This window comes from Thunnus thynnus, chromosome 6, assembly GCF_963924715.1.
Source record: "Thunnus thynnus chromosome 6, fThuThy2.1, whole genome shotgun sequence".
Classification (NCBI taxonomy): Eukaryota; Metazoa; Chordata; class Actinopteri; order Scombriformes; family Scombridae; genus Thunnus; species Thunnus thynnus.
In genome coordinates, this window is record NC_089522.1 from 32,254,091 (window position 1) to 32,270,576 (window position 16,486).

The 16,486-nt window shown below is 38.8% G+C and overlaps 1 protein-coding gene across 2 annotated transcripts in view; it reads right to left on the reverse strand.

Moving 5' to 3' along the window:
• Positions 1-2,999: 2,999 nt before the first annotated feature.
• The window catches only part of LOC137185144 (synaptophysin-like), a 30,047-nt gene continuing 16,560 nt past the window's right edge, over positions 3,000-16,486 (reverse strand). The window contains exons 2-8 of one of the 2 annotated variants that reach the window (XM_067593436.1): positions 14,879-14,944; positions 12,263-12,387; positions 10,725-10,923; positions 10,457-10,648; positions 8,005-8,220; positions 6,184-6,264; positions 3,000-4,595 (exon numbers count right to left, since the gene is read on the reverse strand). In XM_067593436.1, the coding sequence (XP_067449537.1) occupies positions 6,199-6,264; positions 8,005-8,220; positions 10,457-10,648; positions 10,725-10,923; positions 12,263-12,387; positions 14,879-14,944 (864 nt within the window). In that variant the 3' untranslated portion in view covers positions 3,000-4,595; positions 6,184-6,198. Of the gene's footprint in view, positions 4,596-5,365; positions 6,024-6,183; positions 6,265-8,004; positions 8,221-10,456; positions 10,649-10,724; positions 10,924-12,262; positions 12,388-14,878; positions 14,945-16,486 lie in introns of those variants that run through there. The other variant, XM_067593437.1, reaches the window with a different exon arrangement.

Consider the following 16,486-nt stretch of genomic DNA (forward strand, 5'->3'; position numbering starts at 1 on the left):
CGGAAATGTTATATAATATTCATAAGTATGTTTTAATTAAGTGTATAATCACCTGAAAATAAGAATCGTGTTTTCGTTACCTTAGAATGAGACCTTTATATCTACAGAGGGAGCAGGTACCCTTCCACGGAGCCTTTTTTTTTCCTAAGATGGCGAAGTCATGACCTTTACTCTGCCTCTGATTGGCTAGTACTCGTCTTCATTGGTTGGGTTGGTTAGGTTTAGGCCATAGACTGTATAAAATATGGACATAGTTACCGTGACGTCACCCGTTGGTTTCTGAAGAGCAGTTTTGAAGCTCAAAGCGAGCCGCTACGGCCCGTCGCCGTCTTGGCAGTGCGTGGCGCTGCCTAACTCCCGGCCAATCAAAAATGGGCAAAGAGGCGGGCCGAATGGCTGAAACAAGCCACCTAGCGGCTGGCGGACCTGTCACTCAAAGCAGCCATGTCCTTCATTATGCAGAACTTTACGGCTTAATGAAATTTAAACAGGTGAGTTATAAAAAAATTCACCCCCCGTACAGTTGTCATGAAAGAGGAAATTAACTACAGAGACCAAAACCGTTGTTTGTACCAGACTGTAAACATGTTTATTTCTGCTGTAAAGTTGGGCATTTTAACATGGGGGTCAATGGGGATTGACTCGCTTTTGGAGCCTCAAGTGGTCGTTCAAGGAACTGCAGTTTTTGGCACTTCCTCATTGGCTTCATTTGCCGCTTGGTTTAGGCATGAGGAGTGAGAGAATATCAGGGTAAGCCAATCAGAGGTAGGAGAGTAGGGTGGGTCATGACTTCACCTTCCTGGGGAAGAAAAAAAAAATCACTTCCTGTTTCTACAGTAGCCCAGAATGGAAAAACTAAACATGGAACCTGCTAGTTCATTGGTTTACTCATTAATTAATTTCATTCATTCATCCATTTGTTAAATTATTTTAACAATAGATTTGATTTTTTGTTCATTTATTCATTTGTTCGTTCGTATAGTCATTCATTAATTCATTTTCTCATTCATTTGTTCATTCATAATTTTATTTATTCATTGTCCCAGATATGTTCATTCAGTCACGGCCATAACTCACCCCTTCATTTCTTCATATTCCTTCAGCCATCCAGTTTTTTTTTATTAATTCATTCACTCATCTGTTTCTGTACAGCTTTACTCACTCACTTAATAATGTATTCATTCTTTCACTCCTTTATTGTTCATGTCTTTATTCATGTAGTAATTCAGCATTTCATTTGATCCAACAGTAATTTTTTTCATTCATTTATGCATCACTCATTCATAATTCATAAATTTCATGTCTCTGTTAACAATCTTCCACGGTCAGTCATTTGTTTATTCATCCATTCATTCGTCTGCTCGTATGGTTATTTATTATTTTTTTCATAAATTTGTAAATTTGTTCTTTTATTCATACGTCCATTTGTACATAGGTTTGTTCATTCAGTCACATAATTATTTACCCCTTCATGTCTTCATATTCCCTCAGCCATTCACCCAGTTGTTTATTAATTCATTCACTCATCTGTTTCTGTACTTTATTCATTCACTTAATGATGTTTTCATTATTTCACACATTTAATTCATGTACTAATTCAGCATTTCATGTTCTCCAACAGAAATATGTTCATTCATTCACTCACTATAAGTAACGTCAGTAACTCCCTCCCACAGTCAATCATTCGTTCATTCGTGTGTCATAGAAGCTTCTCATTGTGTTCATTCATTCACTTCCTGCTCGTTCATTAGTTTATTCATCCATTCATTTGTCATTCATGCATCCATTTGTTCAATTATTTGGTCATGGATGTTTTTTTTTGATTTGTCTGTTCATACAGTCATTCAGTAGTGAATTTGTTTAATTCACACTTTCATTTTGTTCATTCACTTGTTCAAAAATATTTCACCATCTTCCCACAGTCATTCATTCATCTCCTCATTCATGTTTCTATTTGTTTGTTCATTTGTTTATTCATTCATGTGATCATTTGCTCTTTGATTTATTTATACATTCATTCATTCCTTATTTTTTTATTTGTTATTTATTGTTTGTTTTCATTCTCATTCATCCTTTCATTCACTCCTTCACTCCTCTCCGTCGTCATGAACAGAAACAGAATCAGACGAGTTTGTTGTTTATTGAAACTTTCCACTGAATTAACACAGCAGGGGGGAGGGGGGGAGGGATGGGGAGGGGGAGGGGGGGACGTCTCCATAGCAACAAGTCACACACACATTATCATCATTATCATCACCACTGTCAACACCGTCGCCATGGTTACTGATGCTGAGTAGAATATCGTCACACAGGAAGTTACATCACAGAGCCGGAGGGAGAGTCACGAGAAGAACGACAAGAAGAAGAAGAAGAAGAACGACAGAGAGGAAGAAATAGAGAGGAGGAGGAGGAGGAAGGGAAGAAGTGACTGAGGAAAAGATGGAAGAGAGGTGAGGAGGAGGAGAGAGAAGAAAGAGGAGGAAGAAGAGAATGGAAAAAGAGAAGAGAGATAAAAGAAAAAAATAGAATAAAGATAGAAGAAAAGAATAGAAAGAGGATAAAAAACTGAGAGAATGATAGAAGAGATGTGGACGGGCAATGAAAGTCAACACACACACATTCACACAAGCACACACACACACATACACACACATACACACACGCACACACACACACACACACACTTGTACAGGAGAACAGGAAGTAGAATCACACTGATCATCAGTTACTGTACAACACGAGCAGAAAACACGTCACCATGCGGAGGAAGATACCAACGCTAAAAACAGCTTTCACTTTTCAAAAAAACAAACAAACAAACAAACAAACAAAAAAAAAAAAACAACCAAAGAAGAAGCATCAAGTTTTTTTTTTTTTTTGTCCCTTTTTTTTTTCAGACCCAGAACTTTCCGGAAAGACTTTTACAAAAACAGCTCACACCCGCTGCTGATTGGCTGAGAGCCGAGAAATAGACAAATTAAAAAAAAACAGCAACACTCTTTAGCCGACAGAAATGTCCATCTGAAGATTTTATTCATCTGGTTTAGGAGGTAGGAAGGTTAAATTTTAAGGTGGTAGGACACACAGGAAGCTTCTTTTTTAAGGTTCCTCTCTAAAGGAAGCATACAGAGGCTCCTCGGGTTTCCGTTTAGTTTCTCTTCATTATTTAGTGTGACATAAAGTTCATGTTAGCAGGATTTAACTTCAAAGAAACATGATGATTTAAGAGTTATTTCTTTGAGTCGACTTACAACAACTGCAGCTGCAAACATCTCGTCCATCAAAAGTTCCGAATCTAGCAAGAAAGTGGCTCGAGGTGGGTTTCCATCCACTGTTTTTTTTAATGTGCTTTTTCAAATTGTGCATAAAAAAACATGAGTGGAAACGCTGGAAAATTCAAGGAAAAAAAAAGTCGAAATATCACAAAAAGTTTGGACGCTTGTATGAGGTGGAAAAATCGATGTATTGATAAAAGCAAAATGCAACACAGATTTTTTTCCACTAGAAATCAAACCGTCTCTGCTGCAGTTTCCCAGAATGGTTTCCACGGTTACCAGGTGACAAACGACAGAAAGACCTGATGGTTACTTTTAATGGATTTTGGATCATTTTCTGTTTTCAGATTCCATCAGAGTGGCTGGAAATATATTGAAGTAAAACAAACCGCAGTAGAAACCAGTAGAATCATCTCATCTGTTGTTTAGGAAACCCCAGATGTTACAATCATTCAGAGGGACATTTGCGCAGCGTCTCGTCTCCGAGAGGAGCGACAGGAATGTAATAGACAGCAGAAAGAAGCTCCAGCTGAGCCCATTAATCAAACACACAAACAGTGCAAACTGTAATGACGGAGGAGCCATTTCGGATCCAGTTTCCAGCCGGCGTCACCATGAAGCCAGAGTCCACACTGGGTTTTTTACGGCATCTCCAGAATGACATCACTTCCTGTGTTGATATTTACATGCAGCAAGACAAACAGCGAAACAGCTGGGAGGTGATGTTGGTGGATGCACGTTTGTTGGGTTCGAATCCAGTTTGAATCTGGTTTGGATCTGATTTGTCTGAACCCAGTCTGAACGGCTTCATGGCGGGCCGACTAGGAATCTGGTCTGCTAATTGGTGGGGGCGGGGCATACCAAGGGGGCGGGGCAGATCATTAGGTTCAATAGGAAACATGAAGAAACAGTTCAGTCTATATTATATATATCTGTTCAAAGTGATATCTATACAACACAAACATACATTCTCTCCACATATTATGTATTTTAATATGAATAACTCTTATCAACATCATCACTTGATTCAGAAGTTTCTATTTGTCAGCGTTGTTTAATTGTTTGTCGTTGTTGTTGTTCTTTTGGTGCTTCGTTCAAGTTGTGGATTTATTATTTATAACTCTTTTTTTTTTATCATTTACACATCGATTCATTATAGTGAACATCTAAACTTCACCCCTCTCCCCTCTTTCAACCTTCTTCTCCCTCCCCAAAAACCTCCCACCCACCCCACCCACCCCGTTAACTTTGCAGACAGACAGGAGTGTTGCATTGTGGGTAGGTTGCAGGCGACCCACTGTTGGTTCACTCCAACGTTTTCTGTGAAAGAAACGGGAACAGGAAAATCAGGAACAAGTGCAAACTGAAAAAGTATTTTATAATACCAGAAATTATGTTTTTCAGGCATTTTGTCCTAAAAAAATTGTTGGTCTTTAATAAAAAAACCCACCGACAGGGGTGGAACGACCTGTATTATAATGTCTCACCTGGTAAATTCAGTATAATGTCTATTTCAACAGCACTTATTCAATTAGTACTAAAACAGTCTGTCTTTTCTACTTTGCTGTTTTTTCGGTTGTTGTCAACACTTCCTGCAGATGTTTCACATTAAAAGCCTTCCACTAAAGGGAGGGATTATTCCCTTTGAGCTGCTGGAAGATTTTTTGGTCCAGGTATCATCGGATAATTCGTAATTCATTTGTAATTCAAAAACCAAAAAACTACATTAGCCTACCCATGATCCTCAGCGACCGTTGCTATGGTGAAAACGATATTCAATCCAACAATAAAATGAATCTGCAAAAACCAAAAACGGGCCGGGTTTGATTGGTTTTTCGTTATTTGATTCTGACACCAAATTTTTGTTTTGTTTTTTTGTTTTGAAACAAATAAGAGATTTACCGTTTTTTTGGTTTTTGAATTACAGATGAATTACGAATTATCTGATGATACCCGGAACCTTTTTTACTGTGAAACATCTGCAGGAAGTGTTCAGTTTCAGTGACAGTAGCTTAAAGTGAAAGTGGAAAAAACAGTAAAGTAAAAGTGATGCGATCAGTATTGTCGTTAAACCGAGAAAGTGTTTTCAGCAGGAGAATGGTGAGTATGACATGACTGTTTTTGTAGTCATGCAAACGGTGCTGTGGAAATGGACGTTATAATGAGTTTATTGATACTACAGGACCAAGTTATTGGTTCAATTTGTCCTGATGGTACCACAGGAGAAAAGTCAGGGGGTTGACAAAAATATGAAGATTTATCTGGTGGGGACAATTTGGTCTATAGCTTTTTGGATGTCCTGCACCAATTTAACACTTACAGGCTTGTCTTACTTTATATTTTCCTGTTAGTTAACAATTCTCATGTGCAGAATCAGACTTGATACTTTCCTCCTTCCCTACTCTGTCTGTGTCTCCCAACTCCAAGCCCATTGTTCCAACTGAAGATCTTTAAAAACACCTCACAAATATATAGTTTCATGTTTAATAAAGGCTCAGTAATACCCTACAACAGCTGGTCACTGTAGTGTTTATCAAACAAACAGGAGGAAATAGTGCATTTGTTGAGGACTATTTTCAGCGGTGGATGAATCAACATTTGGTGCTCTAGTGAGTATTTCTGGCTGCAGGATGGTGTGTGTGGGACTGAGTCAAAATAAACTCGGTGTGTTGGTTCATAGTAATGAAGGAACATATCACCCGGTGCAACTGTGTGACTCATTGATGAGTATTAATAGTTTTTGGAGCTCTGAGGAACAGAAGAAAAAGAGATATCACAATACTTGTTAGGAGACCAATTCATGGTTGGTTTATCTCTTTAAAGTCAGTTAAATTATTTAATTAATTTTCATCAAATGTAATGGACTAATCAGGCAGTGACCTTAACTTCAACTTCCAGTGTGACTCACCATCTTCCTGTCAGTTCACATCTGATTGGAGAAGGAGGTTGGCGCCCCCTGCTGGCCGTAGCCCTGACCGTACTCTGCATCCTGGAGGACAGACAACAGCAAACAGCATGACACACAGAAACACTATATACTAGTACTATACAGTGTACACTACTGTATGTACCTATACGTAGGTAGCATGTTATTCTGGCAGTCAGTATACAGAAAATTATTATACCTGACTATTTTTAACAGGAACAGGAAATGATACAAGGCAAATTACAACAAACATAAGTCAAACTGTGACCTTTGGGAAGCAGTGAAATGTTTCTTTTAAACATTTTTTTGTCGTTAAGTTGTTCCAGGGCTGATCCACTACCTTCTCTAGTTTTACAGTTTGAGTTGTTGTATTTTTCAATAAGTTCACTTGAATGCACCTTTTCCTGCTGTCACATGACTGACAAGGTTATAGCTTAGCTAGCATTATAGCTAACAAGCTTCTCCACTGACTCTTATTACCATCTTACAGGTTAAGTAACGTTGGTGTAGTCAGCACAGCTAGACAAGGATGCATTCGGTTGTCTTCTTCAGTCACATTACCCTCACCTGTTATGTCATAACAGTACCTCAAGAATATCACGCATCTTTTTCCTTGACTTAAAGCCACCTCTAGACTGTGTGACAACAACGATCTTATAAGTTTATTGCATGTCACATTGTGCGAGATACCTATGATAAAATCTTGGTCACAGTCAGTGTCAGACTGTGGATATCAATATGAGGCTGTCAGATTGTGAGATGAATGTGTGGTGAATTGTAGCACTAGAATCTAGGACGCCGTTTTGGACTGACATCAAAAGATTTCACCACATTTCTCTCACAATTGTCAACCTTTGTCTCAGACAGTCCAAAATCACACACTGTGAAGGGGCCTTAAGACGCATGTTTGCTGACAGGTCTGCTACCTCTGTCTGCGCAGTGAGCTTGGGGAGTGCTTTTTGGAGGGCCATTGGGGTTTGGAAACTCAACCAGAACCTTGTAATGAAGCCCTAGGCCTTTTCGAGTTGACCCCCTTAAGGACCACTGGATCCCCAAGAAAACTGTGATCAGAACATCATGTGTACCCCTCAGAAACCCCCAGTCATCTTGCTAAGCACCCTGGGAACTCGCACAGAAAAATAGACTCTTTCAACGTCTTTGAAGACCTTTGAAACATTTAGGTCCTCCTAGAAGACCCCTGGGACCCCCTCAGAAACCCTGGCACCTCTTTAATGACTACTAAAAATCCCTTGAGAACCCTTAGAATCAAGATAATAATAATAAAAATAGTAATAATACATTTAATTTGTACTGCACCTTTCATTCATAGTGAAACTCAAAGTGCTACAGTATTAATAACAGAACACACAACATAAAGAAAATAGTAATAAGAGTAAATATGAAAAAGCCTTCTTGAATAGAGGTGAGATGCAGCAGAGCAGAAGAAGAATCCATACCAGGTGTAAATTTAAAGGCCTGTGATCAGACAATGTATCAGATACAGATCATAGGTTAATACCAGGTGGAGATGAGGTCTCTATGGAGCTAGGCTAGCAGGTTCTCCATGCTTCTTCATTCATCTTGTGCTATGCTAGGCTAAACATGTATCCACGCCAATATCTGTTGGTTGGTTAAGATTGCCAGCGTGAGCCTTGGACTGTTTTTAACCACTCCAAAGCCACACCCAAATCCAACTGGCCAATCACAGCCAGGTTGTTGGAACTCCTGCTCTGAGCTGAAGTTACCTGGTGTTGATTTTGTTGTGAGTATTAATTAACAGCAGGTAGCAGGTTGACTGATCACCTGGTTGTATCCTTGCTGATTGTAGTCGGGTTGGTAGCCTCCCTGGTTGCTGGCATACGGGTCTTGTTCATACGCCCCCTGCTGGCCGTAAGCATCTGGTGCAGCAGGTTTATCCTGAGGAGGTGGAGCTCGCATGAAGGGGGCAATGATTCCTGTCTCCTTAAAGACGAACCAGAGGTTTCCCGCCCACAGGATCAGGTTAATAAAACCAAACGCCTGGAAGAGGAGAAGATGAAGGAAATTCTTATTTGATTTTCAGTTTGGATAGATACAGATACCAAAACAGCCCTTTTTAAAAATATAAACATCATTTTTATGCAAAATACTTTCTGTCACCCAACGAAAGGAGCCATAGTTGTCAAGTGTTAATTGTTCCTAAACACAAGCGGTCATAGAAGAGCCAGAAATATATTCTAAAACCAGCAACATTAAGATTAAAATCAGGAACCATCTGAACACAGAATAAGTAATGAATCTGACCAGATGCTTTCAATGCTTGTTGCCATGGACACTTCATGGTTGGTACCAAAACAATGTTGTGAAGTTTGATAACCAGCCCTACCCCTCAAAAATCACAAAGAGCTGACCTAAACCAGATCTTAGATGTACTAATCCACCGTGATTCTGGTTCAGGTCAGTCTTTTTCATACTCAGGCCAATAAAAGAGATTCTTCCAGATTCTTCCTGAAGCTGTTTGGGGAGAGTTCGGTGTGTTTGGTGGAATTGGAAATCAAAATTATGAATCTGGCCAGACATTTGTTTTCCACTTTTGATACTTGACAATTTTTAGTGCTTTATCCTCTGGACTGATGTCTGAGGCTATGGTACTCTGCTATAAAACTGTGGTTGGAAGCTGCCACATGTGAATGAATTAAAATATCTCTTGGTCCGGAGTGAGGGTAAGACAAAGCATGAGATCGACAGGTGTATAGGAGATCATTGATACAGATGACTAAAATGAGTTTCCTTCTGAAGTATCTGGGCTCAGCCTTAAAGACTCAGAGCTCAAACATCTGGAAGGACTTCAGAAGAGAATCGCTGCTACTTCACATTAAAAGGCGTCAGATGAGGTGGCTCAGGTGTCTGATCAGGATGCTTTCTGGATGCCTCCTTGTTGAGATCTTCTGGGCATGAGTGGCAGACCCTAAACACACTGGAGAGATGATATATCTCGTCTAATTTGGGAACACTTCGGGATCCTTCAGGAGGAGCTGGAAGAACTGGACTGGGAGACAGATGTTTGGGCTACTTTGCCAAGCTGCTGCTATCATGACCTGGACCTAGATAAGCAGCAGAAAATAAATGGATGGTGCTATGGACACATTTCAGTCACTTTCTGTGGATGTTTTGATCCATTTTCCATCCTCCTCTATTAGCTCTACTAACTGACCTACGAAATTACCCAGAACTGAGGTGGATTAGGAGATGTTGACCTGAGATATGGTATAGGTCAACTCCATGTGTTTTCCAAGGTGTAGTGCTTTGTATTGGACCTCAGTGCTTTTTTGGTACTGCCTGACATGTGTCTGTAACACCATTCATCCATCCTTCCATTATCAATCACTTATCCAGGTTCAGTTCCTGGTGGTGGAAGGCTAAGCAAGATGGCCCACATGTCCTTCTCCTCATCCTCGGTTCATAGTGTAGTATATCAAAAACTATCAAGTAAAAAGAAAAGAAAGGCTCAAAATGTCGGTCAGACTCGTAATCTTGTCACCTTTAATCAGATAGTTTTGATTAATTTTTTAAATCCCTGTTAAATGACAAAATGCATTGTTTGTAATTGATGTGAAGTCCCAATCAGCAGGACATTTGTTAGCTTCTTCTAAAACTGTCACAAACCATTGTTACAAATTAAACTGTGGTCACGTTTAAGCCCTGGAATGACTGTTAAGATTGGGCAGTGATCACAGTTAACCAATGTTGACTGGTGGTAGGAAACAGGAGGTGAACAGCAGTTTCTGTTGTCAAAGTCTGATGCTTTTTCAAGAGTCATAATACCTACAACCGACTGAGGTTTTCGTTATTGGATGTTTGCTGAAACAATCAATGCTGTCTCCAGAAAGGCTAGGTCGAGAGCAACTTGACTTGATTTAGATTCTTGAGTCGACTCTCATCAGATTGAAATGTCTTCAGGAATCTAAAGTCCCAGATGACTGAGAATCACAAACATATTGATGCTGTTGTTCTTGTACAGCTGCTTGCGTTTAGTCAACATTTTATTATTATTTATTTAAGAACTCTGGCATCTGTTGTGCAGTATCACTAACTTACTTATACCTTATAACTTGTTTTTTAGTATCTGTACTGAAACTCAGATATGGGCACTAGTGTCCAAAAATTTTGAATGACACCCAGACTAGTGTGAGAGTCTTGTCTGCTTGATGACTTCTTCAGAGGTCAGAAATGTTGTCCTGACCTGCAGAGGTGTCAGGCCCAGTGAAGGTCTTACCACAGAGGTGTTGAGTCCAGACATGACTGGATCGTGGACTTCACGGCAGCGGTTCTCCTCAACATCGCAGGCAGAGATCAGAGTGATCACTCCGTCCGGGTCGGTCGCCGTCTTCACGTCGGACAAACCTTTAGCCCAGGCCGCCGAACTCACCAGCCACATGAAGGCAAACACCCCGGTCACCCCCAGGTCCTAAACACACACAGTTTATGAGTGATATTTCCCAGAGGCCACCTGTCAGCAGCACTTTTTAGGTCAAAGAACTTACAATCAGTGGGCCCTTGTTGTTCTCCTTGTACTTTTCAAAGAAGAAGATGTAGATGCTGAGAGCTGCTGTGGAGTAGAGGAAGGCAAAGACGCCGATGGTGACAAAGAACTCGGCCGAGGAAGAGTAGTCGCCAACCAGGAAGAGACGCTCCTTGTTCCCGCTACTACAGGTCGGGGCATCGAAATACACCTGGTGGAGTCTGAGAGAGAGGAAGAAGGGAAGAGTGTGAAGTTTTTTTAGCCACATTAGCAGTTTGAGGCTAAGGATGGTGAATTCTCTCAGTCTGTTGGTTCAACTCAAAAATATGTCAACAACTGCTGGACGGATAAACAGAAATTCCTGTTCTTCTCAGGATGAATTCTAATGACTTCAACAGCCCCAAAAAATTTACACTTGTCCAGAAAATTATATCATGACAGAGAACCTCCAAAACATAGGTAATGTGAGATTAACGGTAATATAGTCTGCTAACATTCATGTAAACACAGCTTAGTTTAAGAACATATAAAAGCTTTACAGCTGCTGAGCCTGACAGTTTGAGATGTCCTGAACTCTACTGAGCATGCTCTATTGGTCCAAAAACATGGAAGCATGAGACACATCTGGATATTTTTTATAGCAGAAAGATGATTTTTTTCTGCACAACTGGGCCACTTTCATAGGAATGAATAGGGCACCATCTTGTAGTGCCGTATTCAGTTCTTTATAATACATCCATCTTAAATGCATTGTCAACATCCATGTTTAGTAGCTTGCAGTCTTCTTCTTTGCTGACTTTGCTGGAACATTTCAGTGTTTCTTGGCATGTTAGAGAAAAAATCCAAAAACTGAAAACAGATTTGTGTATCAGAACTTTGTTTTTTCTTCTTTCCTCTCCCATTAATCATCTCACGACCCCTCAGATTTATCTGCTGACCCTTTGGAGGGGCCCGACCCCTAGGTTGGGAACCACTGGACTAAACTAGCTAACTGTATATAAAGTAGTGTAAACTAGCTCCACCTCCAGCAGCTACAACAGTAACATGCTGCTCTAACACTGATGCTTCACTATTAATAATCTAATGATGTCATTATAATAATATATCAGTCAGAGGGACCAAACTACTACTTTTACTGCAATACTTTAACTACATCAAGCTCATAATACTTATGTACTTTTACTGTAGTAGGATTTTTTATGCAGGACTTTTACTTGTACTGCAGTTTTTTTACATTGCTGTCTTTGTTCTTTTACTTTACTCTTTTAAATCTGGATCACCACACATTAAAACTTCATTTTCTCTCCTTGTTTTGCTTCTGCTGTCTCTGTTTATTCAGTGAGTCGTAAAGTTTAGGACAAATGCAACATTTAACTTGAATCATTTTCACCTCAACATGTGCTGAACAGAGTGAGTCCTCGTCTGCCTCCATTTGTGTCTGTGTTTGTGTTTGTGTTTGTGTTAGTCTGTATTCTGTATTCTGTTCATCATACAGCAGCTTCAGTCTAAAAGTCAGAATCAGTATCAGGGGAGATGTTTTTTTTTTTTTTTCGTACTGACCTGAATGGATACTCAAACTCCACCTCAATGCTCAGGTCGCTGTCCGTCCGGTTCTTACACTCCACCGCCACCCGGAACATCCCAGAATAACTGCCGCAGGTGGAGAAGGCAAAGATGGCGAAGAACTTGAGGAGAAGAAATAAAAAAAAAGAAGTAAGTAATACTGCAGAGACTCTTAAAAACATCTTATCATAGTTAAAAATATATATTATGAGTCACAGCAGTGTTGTAAAAGGAAACCAAAGGAGGTATAGTAACAAAAAGAGGCACTAAAAAGACTGTAACGTTGAAAGATATCTACCTGATTTGACTCATTTGGACGCTGAAGCTTCATATTAGCTTCACATAAACTTTTAAATACATTTTTTGCACAGAAGGAGGACTGTGGATTTTGTCCTCCATCACTTCCATTGTAAGGTCATTATGAACAGCTTTAATGTTCATTTGGGCTCCTGACTGTTGTTTTTTTTATTTAATTCAGCAACTATGGAGGCATTTTGTTTAAAACTTAAGCTGCAAAGCGTTTTGAATTCATTATGCTCTGATTCAGACCTCTGACTGACTTCTTCTCCATAGCAACCGTGGCCGAGGCTCATGGGTATTGTAGTATTCTTAGTCGTCCGCCAAAATCAAGGACAAAACTTTTTTTTATTTCTCAAAGTACAAAGTAGAACAGACAGTATCAGTAAATCAGTATCAGAGGAATCAAACTCACAACCCAGTGCCTCGCTCAGCAACACAGCTCTGTTTGCTCCTGCTTTAATGATGATATCATCATCATCATCACTGCTGAGCAACCAGCTTAGAGAGGTCACGCCCACACACACACACACACACACACACACACACACACACACACACACACACACACACACAGCAGGGATCGGACAGTGAGTCTGACTGTGACCATCTGCTCACTGTGTGTGTTTATTGAGCCTCTAGAGTGAATCATGTTCAGTCTTTTTCAGCTCAGTGTGCCTTGCTCATGGGCAGAGTCGTGTGTGTGTTTGTGAGGGTGAAAGGTACTTCAGCAGTTTTTATGGGGGTTTGAACCAGCATCTTTGATTTCTGTTGTATAGTAGCACCTTAAAATTGCTCTCAGTACATTTTGGGGACACCCGAAGAGCAAGTAATGATGACTTTCCTGAAAGATTAGATTTTTGAGAATGTTTTTAGAACATCATCTGAAAATGTTGTTAACAGAAGGATTTCTGTTTTTCACTGTATCACCTTAAAAATGTTCTTAGAAAGGTTTTGATTTGATTTGATTTATTAATTGGGACAGTGTGCAGTTTTAAACATTAAAGATGCACTGCACCGGAGTTAGCTCGAAGCTAATATCAAAACATACAACAGCACAACAACAAACAGTACAAAGCAAAAAAACAAAAAACCAGAAAACAACAACAAAGCCCCCACAAAAAAAACATGCAGAACACACCATACAAAATACAAAGCTAAAATGTCAGTGCATTTTGGGAATTTTCAGAGCGTTTTTGGGAAAATATCCACATCCTTTTGTGAAATATTTTTGAGAATGCTTTCAGAACTTTTATTTTTAAAGTATTGTCAACGTTAGGATTTCTGTTGTTTGGGAACATCTTCAGAATGTTTTCAGAAGAGTTTTTTTCCCACAATTGGGAAAACATTTTGGAAATGTAACAGACGGATTTCTGTTTTATGGTATCACCTTAAAAATATTCTCAGAAAGGTTTGAAAATATTGTCGGTACATTTTGGGAACATCAGAGAACATTTTCAGAGCATTTTGGGAATGTTTTAAGAATAATTTATCATTATCATTTATCATTTTGTGAAAGAACTTTTCAGGCTTGTTTTGAGAACATTTTAATGACATTTTTGGAGCGTTGTCTACAGAAGGATTTCTGTTATTTGGGAACGTCTTCAGAATGTTTTGGAAAAATTTAGATTTTCAAAACATCATCTAAAAATATTCTTGACAACAGAAGGATTTCTGTTGTTCAGTAACACCTTAAAAATATTGTTAGAGAGTTTTCAGAACATTTTCTACAAGATCAGATTTTCTAGAATACTTTCAGGACCTTTAGTAACTTTGTAAAATTGCTTACAGAACATTTTCTGGACATCCTAATGACATTTTTAGAACAATCTTGGAAAAGTCTTAAGAACATCATTTTGGAAACATTGTCAACAGTGACAATAGTGACACCATAGAGGGGTTTTGGGATAGATGGTGGAACATTTTTTGAGAATGCTTTCAGAACAATTTGGGAAGATAATGTGAGGACACTTAAAACATTTTAGAAATATTATCAGAGTGTTTTAAGAATATTTTAAGAATATATATATATATATATATATATATATATATATAATATTTTTTACATTCTCAGAACATTTTTAAGGCTGATAAAAAATACAAAGTTTACAGTGAAAAACACCAGATCTGTCCGGTCATCAAATCTGACGTCAGACTGACAGAAAAATGTTAAAATCACACTCGTGTTCCAACAGTGAAACAAACATTTATAAAACAAACAGGTTGAAAAACACATTTTTTTAAAGACAGTGGAGGAAGTACTACTCGTATGTGCTGCAGTCTGCAGAGTTATTTGTGTTTCACTGATGAACTCACCCATTCTAAGACCTTAATGAAGCCCAGAGGAAGCTTCAGCACCCTGAACTGACCTTGGGCCACCAACTGTAGAGAGACAGACAGCACATATTACAGTTATTTATAGCAGAACAACAGACACGCTGATAACTCCTGTCTCTGTTACCCGAGTTGACACTGAAGGTGAATATTAGAGTCAGCGGAGAGACGAGAGGACACAAAACAGATCAGCGTCAGTTGAGCATGAACACACAATAAAAGCGTCATCTTATTGCATCACAGTAACACATGAACGCACACGTGTAGAAATCAAAACCCTCGTTCTCAGACGTCGGTTCCCTGAGATAGATCGGAGATACGCTGGTGCTTCCTCCTGGAACAAAAGGACTGAAACTGTCAGAGTTGATTATTGTTGGTGAATTTTAAAGGACGTGTCTGGTGATTTTCTATGTTTTTCTTATTGTCAACAATTGAAAAATGGGAAGAATTTTGAGAAATATTGGTTTGGTCTCGTCGTCCCTCTGAATGCTTTCATCCACTCTTACAGCCGTCATAACCCAAAATCAATCAACTTTCCAGCAGTTTGTCAAAAAAAATACTATACATTTATGTGTAATACAGAATATTTTGTTAATCAAAAATGATGGTTTTCATACCAATATGCTTGTGTTTAATGTAAAGTAACAGTGAGCTCATATTACTACAATTAATTAAAGTTGAACCAACGTTTTATTTGTATTTATCATTTTAGAAGTATTCATATTGTGTTGTTATATGGCTACTATGATGATTTAAAATACATATATTACAGACTAGAGCCGCAATGATTAATCGATTAATTGATCAGTTGCCAACTACAGATTTTAGGTAATTAATCACTTTGACTCATTTTTAAAGAAGAAAACGTCCAAATTCTCAGATTCCAGCTTCTCAAATCAACAGAATATCTTTGTGTTTGTGGACAAACAAGACATTTGAGGACGTCATGTTGGGCTTTGGGAGACAGTGATTGATATCTTTCACCATATTTCGACATCTAAATAGACCAAACAACTAATCCATTAATTGAGAAAATGATCGACCAATTAATCAATAATAAAATCATGGTTAGTTGCAGCCCATCCCTCTCAATAACTGCTGTTTGCTTGAGTCAGACACAAAAGAACCATACAGAGATATATAATAGAGACTCAATGCATTTTTTAATACTAAAAACTAATGAAAATGTCCCAATTCAGTTTTAATGATGTTCATATTCTCACACTGTTTACATAAATGACGCCTACCTGAGTTATATCATCAGTTACACGTTCTGCTCGATCAATCGTTTGGCAGAAACAAAATCAAAAGCAGCAGGAAAAAGGAAAAGGAGTTGTGAGCTGCATGTTTGTGTATGAGAGACATCATTTTATAAAAGAATATTCCAGCCAAACAGGAAATGAGGATCACTGCAGGAACTTACTCGTCAATAAAAAAGACTTTCAAAAAAATAACCCCCGATGACTTCAGATGTCTTGTTTTGCTCAACCAACTGTCCAAAACCCCCGATGATATTCAGTTTACAGTGATATTAAACCAGAGGCGGAGCTGGACTCTCAGCTCAGAGAGTCATAAAATAGCTGATGTATC